This window comes from Tenrec ecaudatus, chromosome 12 (genome assembly GCF_050624435.1).
Source record: "Tenrec ecaudatus isolate mTenEca1 chromosome 12, mTenEca1.hap1, whole genome shotgun sequence".
Taxonomy (NCBI): Eukaryota; Metazoa; Chordata; class Mammalia; order Afrosoricida; family Tenrecidae; genus Tenrec; species Tenrec ecaudatus.
Window position 1 is genome coordinate 16,404,210 of NC_134541.1, and position 12,482 is coordinate 16,416,691.

At 58.7% G+C, this 12,482-nt stretch overlaps 2 protein-coding genes across 6 annotated transcripts in view; one reads left to right on the plus strand and one right to left on the minus strand.

Moving 5' to 3' along the window:
- Positions 1 to 5,225, plus strand: part of NCOA5 (nuclear receptor coactivator 5) — a 28,285-nt gene extending 23,060 nt beyond the window's left edge. For 3 of the 4 annotated variants that reach the window (XM_075528672.1, XM_075528673.1, XM_075528674.1), the window contains 3 exons: positions 1,496 to 1,695; positions 2,764 to 3,084; positions 3,515 to 5,225. In XM_075528672.1, coding sequence (XP_075384787.1) covers positions 1,496 to 1,695; positions 2,764 to 3,084; positions 3,515 to 4,095 — 1,102 coding nt within the window. In that variant the 3' untranslated portion in view covers positions 4,096 to 5,225. Of the gene's footprint in view, positions 1 to 1,495; positions 1,696 to 2,763; positions 3,108 to 3,514 lie in introns of all 4 variants that reach the window. The other variant, XM_075528675.1, reaches the window with a different exon arrangement.
- Positions 5,226 to 8,285: 3,060 nt separating this feature from the next.
- SLC12A5 (solute carrier family 12 member 5) overlaps positions 8,286 to 12,482 on the minus strand; it is a 37,004-nt gene continuing 32,807 nt past the window's right edge. For both annotated transcript variants that reach the window (XM_075527753.1, XM_075527754.1), the window contains exons 21-26: positions 11,104 to 11,211; positions 9,778 to 9,900; positions 9,487 to 9,686; positions 9,203 to 9,217; positions 8,590 to 8,723; positions 8,286 to 8,377 (exon numbers count right to left, since the gene is read on the minus strand). In XM_075527753.1, the coding sequence (XP_075383868.1) occupies positions 8,286 to 8,377; positions 8,590 to 8,723; positions 9,203 to 9,217; positions 9,487 to 9,686; positions 9,778 to 9,900; positions 11,104 to 11,211 (672 nt within the window). The remainder of the gene's footprint in view (positions 8,378 to 8,589; positions 8,724 to 9,202; positions 9,218 to 9,486; positions 9,687 to 9,777; positions 9,901 to 11,103; positions 11,212 to 12,482) is intronic.

The window sequence follows — 12,482 nt, forward strand, 5'->3', positions numbered from 1 at the left end:
GAGCTATGAGGATAATCGGCCACACAGCCCCTTCCTCTACAGCGGACACCCTCCCTGGACAGGTTACATGTGTGAGCCCTGTGGGAAGATTATACAGTCCATTTTTGTCACGGATCCCATAGTGGTAAATTTGCCTATTCCCTAACATTTTAACCCCAAAGTCGTCAACATGGGCACTGGTGTGGTCGCAGACACGTGGAAGAGTGAAAACCCTGACTTGGCCCACGCATGGGGACCTGTTCCCACCTGAGTGGAGAGCACCTCGGCCTTCTTGGCGCCACTCTCGTCTATTGCTCTTGCACGGGGACCAGCCCTTCCTCCGACAGCCTGTCCGGGCTGCCTTGCTGCGGTGTGGTGGGGGTGGCGACACTGTTGAAGACGCCCCCAGCATAACGCTGTCCAGCTGAAGACTGCTGGGCTGTGACTATTAGCGAAGCCGCCACATACACGCACGTGATGCCTTCAAGTGATGGAACCTCACCAGGTGTCTCCTCCAGGAGCAGTGCCTTGACATGTGTTAGTCCTGTGCTCACAATGACTGTAGAGGGTAACTCCCAAGAACACGAGGACGGGACTGGCCGGCCGTCCATCCACCCCACTGTCCTGGAGGCCATCCCAATGCACAGCCCCCCTATGGGGCCGAGGAGAATGGCTCCCAGTGCTGGTGTGACTCAGTCTGCCGCCTTGGCTGCATGCTGGATTAAACTGCCAGCATTGAGTTCGTAGTCTATTGCTTAACCAACTGCACCACTGAGGCACTCCTGGTTGTGTCTCAGCCATTTCCTTTACATTGAAGGAAAAATCAAAGAAATGATGGATGCTCTAAACCAGTGCTCCTCAAACTTTTTAAACAGGAGGCCAGTTCACTGTCCCTCAGACCTGTTGGAGGGCTGGATTACAGTTTTTAAAAAATTATGAAATTCCTATGCATACTGCACATATCTTATTTTGAAGTAAAAACAAAACGGGACAGAAAGACCCGGCGGGCCGGATAAATGTCCTCGGCAGGCCGCAGTTTGAGGAGCCGTGCTCTAAACCATATTATTCCTGTTTTAGTGGTAAAGAAAATGAGGTTTGTAGGAGGGGTTAAAGGGTCTTACCCAAAGCTTCACATCTCTGCTCATGAAGGGCTAGAACTGGAATCAGAGTCCCTCTCCTGCTTGAAAGCCTGGGTTTTTCCACTTTGTCATACGGCCTCCTCTGGGACCAGAACGTGCCACAGGCCCAGACAGCAAAATGGCTCACAGGACACGTGGACTAGAGGACCGGGCCTGGGTACTGCATACTGTGCTGCAGACTCTGGGGCTTCAGACCTGTCGGTGATTGTGAGCCAGTGGGCAGCTAGGGGGGGGGGGGCAACTCGCTGGAGTCCGAAGAGGACCCTCAGGTTTGCCCTTTCCTCTCTGAGCATAGAACTGGCCAAGGAGAAGCTGGGAGACATTTGGAGCTAGTCCTGAGTGAGAAGGGGTCATCTGGCTCCTGTTTGTTTCTGCAGAGACTACGCTGAATCTGTGGGGCGGAAGGTCAGAGACCTGGGCATGGTCGTGGACTTGATCTTTCTCAACACAGAGGTGTCGCTGTCACAAGCCTTGGAGGACGTCAGCCGAGGAGGCTCTCCTTTTGCCATCGTCATCACCCAGCAGCACCAGATCCACCGCTCCTGCACAGTCAACATCATGTTTGGAACCCCGCAAGGTACAGAGTGCTAGTGCGTGTTCCTCACGGGGCCCGCTTTGGATGGAGGAGATGAGGTGGGAACTGGTGGGGGAAGGTGTAGGCAGTCCCTTCCTCATCAGGTATTTTTTCCGAGGTTGCAGTGCTGGACTTGGTATTGTCTAAGATGAGTCTGATCACCAGTTCTCAGGGAAAGGACGAGCCACCACTGCGGCGTCGCTGAGGGTGGGTCTGGGGAATGCCGCACGCAGCTGGCACGCAGCACCCTCTGGCTTGGGCAGCACTGGCTGCAGTCGCATCCTCGCTCACCTGCCTCTGCTAATGGCTCTGGAAATGCTGGGTCTGAAGCTCGAGAAACAGCCATGGGGCTGAGAGACCGGGGTGGCCCTGACCACCCCACCCCTGGTGCTCCCTTGGAGTTCTTTCTTGAACCCTGAAGTCGTTTCAGTACTTGGGAGTGCAGCCTGTCAGGACTCAGACGCCTGGCATGCCTCAGGACAGACTCCCTGCATCCGTGTCCATGGAGTGAATGCCGCGCATGCTCTGCTGGGTGTCACTTGGCTCTTCGGGAAGTTATCCTTGGGGTTTGCAGGCAAATTCGAACACAGTTGTGAGAAGTTTTCTCGTCCCCGTGGAAGCTGTGTTGCCCAGGGCTGAGGAGAGGTGGTTATTCTGGGGTCCACTTGGATCTCACTCCCTGGCCACCGGTGGTAAGTTGCCGTTTGAGCTGGCAGATTGCCATGCAGCCGGCAGCTCTGCTGAGGAGCTCAGTGGGAGCCCGGCGGGGTGGAGGAGCTCTCGGGCCTGCCTCCTGGGGCTGTGCTCCGCGCAGTCTGTTTGCATCGGTGGGAGGCTGTCGTGTTTCTTTGGTTTATACTACCCATCTGTGATCTCCGAGAGCCCCAGAGCAGCAGCCCTGTCCACAGAGCTCCAGCCGCCTTCTCTTCACGGCCTTCGCCCCCGTCAGCCCTCCTTTGTCACTGACGTGGATTGCTTGCTGGTGTGAGGTTAGGCAAAGCCGCGTCGCGCCCAGTAGGTGGGCACCCAGCTTGGTCAGGTGAGAAAGTAACTGGGGTCATTCCCTTGCAGAGCACCGCAACATGCCCCAGGCGGATGCCATGGTGCTGGTGGCCAGGAATTACGAGCGCTACAAAAACGAGTGCCGGGAGAAGGAGCGGGAAGAGGTGGTCAGGCAGGCGACCAAGATGGCAGACGAGGCCCTTATACAAGAAAGGGAGCGAGGCGGCCCTGACGAGGGCTTGCGTGGGGGGCATCCTCCAGCCATGCAGAGCCTCATCAACCTGCTGGCAGACAACAGGTACCTCACGGCCGAAGAGACGGACAAGATCATCAACTACCTGCGGGAGCGGAAGGAGCGGCTGATAAGGAGCAGCACCAACTCTCTGCCTGGTGAGCTACGTGGCAGGGCCGAGGTGAAGTTCTGACTCTGCATTTCTCTACTCCCCAGGCTCCGTCGGTGGGGTGGCGGGTGGGGGCCTCCCCTATGGGCCGTCCCTGCTAAGATAATGAACTGAAGACAGGGGACTGGATTCTGAGCCCTACAATTAATGTGCTGGTGGGTTGACTTGGCACCCCCGGCCCCTAGTCGTCAGAGTATGTCCCTTTGTTTACTTACATAAGAAAACCTGCTCTCGGGGAGAGGGTGTGGGGGACACAGCTGTTTTCCGGAACCAGTCAGTGCGGGCTGGAGGGAGACTGGGGTTGCCGTCTGCACTGCGTGGTTGCCGTGACTCGGTGATGACTGTGCTTCCCCATGGCTGCTGAGCTCCTGGCCCTCGAGGGGCCTTTCACCCATCTGCCGCCGCCTCCTGTCTTCCAGGCACGATTTCCCGCCAGCCTCTTGGGGCAACCTCGGGTGCCTCACTGAAGACCCAACCCAGTTCCCAGAGTGGCCAAGTACTCCCCTCTGCTGCCCCAACTCCAGCCGCCACCTCCGCCTCCCAGCAAGAGCTTCAGGCCAAAATCCTCAGCCTCTTCAACAGTGGTGCCGTTGCCGCCAAGAGCAGCCCTGCGGCGCCATCGGTTGCTGCTTTGAGCACTCAGAACCAGAATTTTCCCACAGCAGTGAACAGCCAGCCTCAGCCAAGATCCCAGGCCTCTGGCGGCCAGCCTCCAAGCATTTTGGGACAGCCGGGATCTGCCCGGGGCCTGGGCCCCAGGCCTGGGGCTCCTTCCCAGGGGGTCTTTGGCCAGCCTTCCAGTCACCTGGCACCTGCCAGCACCATGGCTAGCCAGAGGCCCGTGGCTTCCACGGGTATCAACTTTGACAATCCAAGTGTACAGAAGGCTCTGGATACCCTGATCCAGAGTGGCCCTGCTCTCTCCCACCTGGTTAGCCAAACCACCGCCCAAGTGGGGCGGCCCCAGCCCCCCTTGGGATCTTACCAGAGGCATTACTGAGGCTAACCTTCCTTCATACCCCAGGCCCCCTCTGGCCGCCGCCCACTTAACGCGTTCTAGATAGTTGTTTGGAAGATGTTCTATGCGCCTCGCCAGGTCCACATCAAATGTCTTGAGTTTCTGCCGCCTGCTGCTCCTCTGCCCATGGCTGTGTTGCTTAGTCCTTTGAGTCTGCATTGGTTGGTTGGTTATTAGAAAATAAATTTCTCTAGGGTAGTTGGGTGTTTGGGCTCAGATTAGATTCAATAGGATCGTTGGGCTCCTCTCGTCAGCTGGATTTGGGGGCAGAAAGGAAGGAGAAACCGAGCGCCGCTGACTGAGTTTGGATGGCCATTCTCACCGCAGCAGGCACTAGCATGGTTCATCTCTAACCTGTCAGGGCTTCCCAGCCTAGCCCGGGCCACCCAGAGCTCCCAGGCAGCTACAGGAGGCAGGTCAGGGAGCGGGCAGCGTAAGGATGCAGGGGGAGCTTTGAATGCCTGGGGAAGCCTCTCGCAGGAACTTGAGACTTAGTTTGGGTTTTTATTTCCTCCTTTAATTTGCATTTTGTTGGAGATTCTGGTCACCAGACGTTGAACTCAGACTGAATCTTGGGCCCTGGCTACCCTCCACCCTGTCAGCTCTCGGCCTGCCCCAGTGGTAGGCTCTCGGACTGACTCAGTGCGCGCGGTGGCCACTTTTTTTTTCCAATGATCGATTTGATCTTTCAGCTCAAAAAGTGAGCCCTTGTTTCATCTAGGCTCTTGTTCTCTGAGCAGCAGGAGCAGGCCGGGACCATTTTGATATCCGACTTCTGATGGCTGAGTACGTTCTCCTTAGCAGTGAGACTGTTCATGCATTTGGAGCCAGAATGATTTGTTGGCAGACAGGCCGGAGGGGGCGCTCCTCTCAAGGGATGGGGCTCCTTAGAGCCTGTGATCTCAGCTAAGCCCCTGCCCTGCTGGTGGCTGAGCAAACAGTGACGTCAGAAACAAGGTCCCAAGAGGGCGGCGGCATTTTCTGTTCTTATTTGTGTTCATAGTGTTTTAGAGTTTGTTTTGTTTCGGTGTCCCTCTTTGGAACTCTGTCCGTTGTTAATAAAATGAAATAATTACTTTTTAATTAAAATGAAAAAAAAGCTGTGTTCATCATTTTTGGAGTGTATCTACAGTGTTTCAGGGGGGCTCCTTTAGTCAGAAGATGGGGTTTGGAGGATTCTGGCCAGCCACCTCCTGTCCTTACCCCACTGTGTCCTCACCTTAGACTCCCAAACTTGACTGACCTCTTGCCCTCTTTTCAAAGAAAGTGTTATTCTATGCCCCGCTGGCAATGAACAGCTTTGGTACTTCAGCCCAGAATCATCATCCTGGATGAAACACTGTTGTTTCCCAAGGGGGGGTGTGGACCACTTCGGGAAATACCCCTGTACCCAGCTGCTCTCAGACTGCGGCTACCCTCCCTTCTGGTAGACTCCTGGTGGGCGTGTGCTCTTAGTCCATCAAAGGGAAATGGGCCCTGCCCTGATGCCTTATGCCCCACTCCCACCCCTTCTGTTCCACCCATGATACAGGTAATCAGAACCCCAGGGTGACCGAGCTAGGCGCTGTGCGAGCATCCCTTCCCCTCAAGCAGTTACTGGTCAGTGAAGTGATGAGTTCCAAGCAGCAGTGAGTTAGGGACCCAAGTGCTAAGAGCACACAGTCTGGCCTTGCAAAAGTTGCCCACATGCATAAGTCCTAGTGTGCGTTCCGCTGCCCTCCAGGACAGTGACCCAGCACTGACTGGGCAGCCAGGCCTGGGATTTCCCCCTTGTCCCATCTCAGTGAAGGGCAGCGTTCCTGAGTTGGGTCCTGGGAAGTCCCTGCCACTGAGTCGGCTCATGAACAGCCTTCTCTCCACCCACCAATTCTCAAGTGTCCACACACCTCAGGCCATAAAGGGTGTAATAAAATTATTTTATTGCATTTTGTGCAGACAGGAGTCTAAAAAATTAATACAGTAAAAGCTGTAGAGCATTAAATGGGAGCATTCAACGATAAAGGAAAGAACCAACCCTCTCCTTTAAGATTGGCACAAAGAACGCAAGGTCATACTGAGGCTGAATGCGGAATACTGAAACACCAAAAAGTAAAAGGCAGGCCTAGTAATAGTAATAATATTAATAAATACTCTGCATTTGGTTTGCAACCTCTCCTATTTACAAGGGTTTCCCACTTCATTGCATTGCCCTTCACATAGATGGTCTGAAACAAAAGCAACACTAGTATCACTACAGGCTATTGAACTACTGCACTCAGAAGAAAAGTCACTTGGATGAACGGGAAACATCGAGCTACAGTGTTTATAAAGGTAATCGGGTGAATGACTTGTGATAACATTCATTACAAATATTGCACATGTAGCACAGAAAACTTGGGTTTTTGTGGTGGTGGTTTGTTTCATCGAAGGAAACTACTCTTGCCAACCAGTCTGGGCCCCAAATAGTGCAACTATGGTTCCCTAATTGGTGTAATACAACCCCACCTCTTGCCTTCTGCTCAGCCCATCCCCTGCTTCAGCCAGGACATGCTCAAGCCCCAGAAGGGCTGTGGTTCTCAGAGGGGGCTGGAATCAGGAAGGACCCATCCAGAGCCCTAATCAAGAACGCCCTACTTGGCCTAGCCTCCAGCCCCACTTGGCCCGCCTGCCTGGGGCTCCGAAGGGAAAGGAGGTGGTGAGATCAGGAGTGCCAAGTGGCCGCAGCCCTGGTCTGTGGGCAGGATGTCTAACTAGGTGCGCAGGCCAGAGCCCTGGGCTGAGGGTGCTGTACTAGTCCCGCAGGGCGCTGGGATGAGCATGCAGTGCCTGTTTCCCCCCCCCCCCCGATGACGTGCTCTAGGAGAAGGGACCCCCCCACCCCACAGTGCGCCTTCTCTGGGGACGGAGGACGCCTCCGACCAGGCTAGTGGGACGGAAGTGCCAAGGACTGGAATTCGGGACGCTAACGGCCTTGGGTCCTGGTTGGAGGAAAGCAGGGAGGCATTGGGAACCCGGGGGACTCCAGCCTACCCCTGTCCCGGGGGGCCTGGGTACCCCTGAGACGGAGCTGGAGGCCGCTGCTAGGCAGCGGAACCCGGCTCCCTGAACGCGAGGGCGCCGGATCCCCAGGCCAGAGCTGCCAGATGGGGACAGGGAAGGGGGTATGGGGGGGCACGGGGCTTCCCGCTGGGTCCGGCACCTACACCAACACAACCCCTGCCTCTCCAGACGCGGGAGGAAGCTCTGCGGAGGGGCCGCCAGCTCCCTGATTTCAGTCTTTGGCGAGGAACCACGGGGTAGCGGGGAGCAGGCGGCACGCCGCCGACCGGAGAGACGCCTGCTTCCACGCGAAGGCACCGGGGCGGGGCTTTCTCGCGCTCCTCCCACCCCCACCCCCACCCCCAGCCGGCCGGGAGCCGAGGAAGAGGAGGAGGAGCAGCAGGGGGAGGAAGGGCCGCGCGACTCCGCGGCCGAGGAGCAAGCTCCCGCCCGCTGGGGAGCGAGTCCAGGAGCCAGTGGGCCCTTCGCTCCCCTCCGGGAAGGCCTGGGCGAGACGGCGTGGGGCTGTCGCGCGCGGGGCCAGGGCTACGACCCCCGCCCGGGCGGGCCTGCAGCACTTTCGCTCTCAGTCTCCGACCAGGTCCGGGGCCAACCCAGCTTCCCCGAGGCCTCCGCCGCAGCGGGCGCATTCACTCCACGGTGGCGAGAAGTCCGTTGCGCTTCTAGTCACATAAATATGGGGACGTAAAAATACACGCGATGTCTCCTGTACACTATGTATAGGCCCCGACGCCCACCCGCGGCTCCGCGGCAAAGCACGAGCAGAGGCGCGAGCGCAGTCAAGCCGCCGGGGCCGGGGCCCCGCGCGCTCGGGGGCGGGACCTCACAAGGCCCCGCCCAGGTGGGAGGGGCCGCGCGGCCGCCCAGCGGGACTCTGCTGCCGCGCCTCCTCCAGCACTTATTGCAGCGTCTCCTCCGGCGGGGCGAGGTCGCGCTCCGAAGAAGGGCAGCGCCGCCGGGCCAAAGGGCGGGCGCCGCCGGAGCTGGCTCGCGGGGTCACCGCGCGGGCGTGGCCTCGGGCTGCAGGCGGGGGAAGAGGGGCCGGGGAGTGGGCACGGGGGCTGTATGTAAACGGTGACGGCGGCGGGGGGCGCGGGCCGGGCGCGCTCGGCCCGGGGGCAGGGTCCTGGCTCTCAGGAGTAGATGGTGATGACCTCGCGTCCGCCGCCGCGGACCAGCATCACCCGGTCCAGGCGCTCCGTGAGGACCTCGAGGAACTCCATGTCTGAGCGCCGTCCGTCAAGGAAAAGGCCCGGCGCCCCAGCCCTCTCCCGAGGGCACTGGGCGTGCCCGGCGCTGGGAGGCGCGCGCGCCCGCGCCCCTGTCCGAGGTGCTGATCCGGAACCCGGACCGGCTGGGCGCCGTCACCCCTGCCCGGCCCGGGCCCAGCGCCCCGGCCGCGCCCTTCCGCGATCGCCCCTTTGAGGTCCAGGATACAGTTTTCGTCACCGTTGCGGTTGCGGGGAGGCCCCGGCATGTTGAGCAAAACCAGCTTGGCTTCCCGGGATTTCTTCACGATCACCTCGTTCAGCCGCACGGCCGTGTGCATGCGGCGCACGTTGGACTGGTTCCTAGGGGAGGGGCGGGAGAGCGTAGGGGACTGCGTCGGGGCGGGAGCGGGGTCAGGGTCCCGAAGAAGGGACACCCAGCCTTCCTCCGAATCCCAGCTCTACTGGAACGCGGAGGCCTGCGGGATCCTGGCAAATTGAGGAATACCAAAGCCAGACTTCTCCAAAGGAGCCCTGGTGGCGTAGCGGTTATGCGATGGGGCTGTTAACCGTAAGGTTAGCAGTTCGAAACCACCAGCTGCGCCAAGGGAGGGGGAAATGAGGCTTTTCTAATCCCATAAAGAGTTACCGTCTCGGAAACCCACAGGGGCAGTTTGACCCTTTCCTGCAGGCTCACTGTAAGTCAGTCTACTCAATGGCAGTAAGAGCGAAAGACACCGCCCCCCCAAGCTGAGCACCCACTGGGGGCCATGGTGGAGTGACCGCAGCTAGGTCCCTGACCAACCCAGAATAGAGAATGGATACAACTCTGAGCCACTTACAAGTTCTCCCACTCCCTTCAGGAAACACAAGGAAAGCAGAGAGGGGAAGAAAAGGAGAGAAGTCAGGAAAAGGAAGAATTCCCAGCCCCACCTCCACCACCTCCCTGCGGTCACCCGGGGAATTCTGACCCCTACAGTGAGTCAGAACCCCACCCGGGTCTCGGGAAAGAAGCAAGGCCAAGGTCCAGACTGGGACTCTGGCTTTCCCTTGAGGAGGAAAGCCTCTCTGGTTCACCCCCAGCCCGGGCCCTAAGCCCCCCGACCCTAAGCCCCCCAGCCCGTACGGCTTCATGTTGAAAAAGTCTTTGATGCCCTCAGAGGAGACGGGGCTAGGGCCCTTATTCTTCTCGGCGGTGGACTTGTCCTTGGTCCAGGTGAGATGCACCTTCTCAGGATCGAGCTCCCCCTCCCCCTCGGGCTCTTCCCCTGGTGAGGGTGAGCTGCTGGGGCAGCTGGGGGCGCTCTGGTCATGGATCAGCTGCACCTGAGGGAGGAATGAAGGGACACAGGTGACCTCTCTGGAGGCCAAAGGGTCTGCTCCCACTGTTTGGGGCCAGAGCGGTCCAGCTGCCTACCTCCTCCTCCGGCTTCTCCTCGCTGTCACCAGCCGTCTCTTCCGGGACGTTGAGGCGGAGCCGGGTATTGGCCGGGTTCTTTCTCCGGATTGAGCCTCGAGACTCATCTGTGATACTCTGGATCTGGGGAGCCACACAGGTTGGGAGCAGCTCTGCTGGAGGTCTCCGCCCACACCCAGCAAAGAGGTGCCACCCCAGCTGATGCTCCGCTGCGGTGCACACTGCTGTGCCGGCTGTTTAAAATCCCACAGTGCTTCCATTCTGCTGTTCTGAAGGAAGGGCAGCTGTCCCACTGACCTGGCCACCCCAAGCCCTCTTCACAAGCCCTGGGCTTCACAAGCAAACAACCTTCCAGGCTCGGCCTCGGTGCCCAGACCCAGGATCAGGTCTGGCTGGCCGGTACCCGTGCCATTTCTGCGTCTTCAGCTTAGATCACACCCCGATCCATCCCAGCTCAAAGGGACGCCCATCCACGCATCCCTTGAAAAGCCACCAGCACATTCTGAGGAATCCATTCTCCATGCTTGGGGGACATGTCACCTACGATTCTGTCACCCTCATCCATGAAGTTTCTGCTCCCCATTCCCCAAGCCCACTGCCCCCTTCCCCCAGGAGGGCTTCTGTCTCTACTCCAGAGATTTCATCAAGCAAATTCCCTAGGCAACAGCAACCATTCTCAGGGGTGGGGCATTCATCACCATGGCCCCCTGAGACTCCATCAGCCCCACCCTGGGAGGTGTTTCCACAGTCCCCACCCATTCCCTGTATCCCTGCTCCCCCATTGGTTACCGACTCTCTGAGAGTCTATTACACAAAGCCTCGTTCCCCACCCTGCAGCCTGCACCCTTGAGGCCTCATCAATCATCCCTGGGTGGGGGGAGGGCTTCAGCTCTCTTTGGGGTGACCCACTCCTCCCTGGGAGGAGAATGGCTCCTGGTTGGCTGTGTGAACCCACCCCGAGGCTCCAAAGAAGGGAGAGCTGGTGGCCTGCTCCCCCAGAGTCCAGGCTAGAAGACCCTGTGACACATCCCTGAGAGCCAGGAACAACCCCATGGCACCCAGCAGCCTGTTCCTGGGCCCCTAAAGGCCACAGACAGAAGGAAACCAGGTGCTCATGGCCAAGTCCCCTGTGGTAGGTGCAGCTGTGCCTTACTGCTGGGAGCCCAGTGTCCGGAGGAAGGGTGGGGGTGGGGGATAAAAGTGACACGTAGTGACGCCAGGTGAAGGTGGCAGTGCCAGGAGCCAGGTGTGTCGGCCCTGGGCCACAACGGGCCTTCCCTGACATCAGCGTGAGGCCCTCTCGGTTGGCCAGCCAGGCAAGCTCACCTCCCGTTCCCTCTCGTTCTTGGTGAGATGCATCTGTTTGAGGATCTGGGAACGCTGCTCCATCACCAGCGTCTTCTCGTAGGTGTAAGCCGAGATGTCGCTCTCATGCTGCGGGCAGGCAGACGGGCGGAGAAGGGGGGGCACAGGGGCTCAGAGCTCACGTGCAAGGCCGGGGAGAGGGAGGCGGGGGGAGGGGGAGGGCCTCCTCATGCCTCAACCCATGACCTACTTTGAGCTGGTGGGGAGGGGGACGTGAGGAGGACAGAGCGGAGGAGGGCTCTCTGCTCCTGGAAGGATGCCACCTCACTCCCTCCTCGCCCAGCACAGGGCAGGTGTGTGAGGGTAAGAACTAATGAATGGGGGGATTGATCAATTGCCTGGGTGAATGGAACAAAGGGATGAATGAACACATACCTGGATGAAAGAATAGGTGCGGGAGCGCATGAATATTCATGGAGATAGTGGGTAGATTAATGAGTACACGGAGGGTGGGTGGAGGGTAACCTGGGAAATGGATGGACGACAAGAGGCTGTGCAGGGCAACTGTTTGAACGTGACTCCAAAGCCAGCCTGCCTGGGCGCAGGGGACCCTGCCCCTGCCATTTCCTGGGAGCTGTAGGGCAGAGTCCTTGCCCTTTCTGTGCCTCTGCTTCCTGAGCTCTCCAATGCACACAGTGACCCCGACCCCGGTGGCCTCGCCCTCACAGGCCGTGGTGAACATGGATGCATAGCACGTGCCTCTCGTGGTCTGAGAACTATTGGACGTGCAGAGAGGGTGAGTGGATGGATGGACGGATGGCCAGGTGGCTATGCGAGGCAAGACGCAGCTCGGGCAAGGAATCCAGTGCCACAGTTGGCAGGGGTGGGGGGTGCCCTCTTCAGTGCTGGGGTGTGGCGGTTAGGTTCCTTGTCAACCTGACGGGACCTGTGTGGACATAAGGATGGGGTCCAACCACACGGTAGCCTGGGGATGCCTCCTTGGGGCATGTGGCCTTTTTCAAAGAGAGGTACTGGGCACATCTCCCTCTCTGGGCCTTCACCAGCCCTCCCTGCTTGCTTGGATTCTGGGTCTGCCTTCCGGGGCTGACGACCCCAGAGCTGTCGTCCCCTGTCATGTGCCCGCAGACCTTGGATCCACTTGACCCTGCACCCACCGGCCCGTGATCCTCTCTCTGCCTCTGCTTCACCTGTCTGCATCGTCAGTCTGCAGCCACGTGAGTCTGAAGAGGGTCCACTGGCATCAGGTCCAAGGACTTAAAAGTGGAACTGGACTAGGATGCCTTTTGATCGCAAATCACTTCTCAAAATCAAGGTCTTGCTTACACATCTGTGGGCGTCACTGGCTGTTTCTCTCGACAGCCCAGCCTCACACGTGGGAA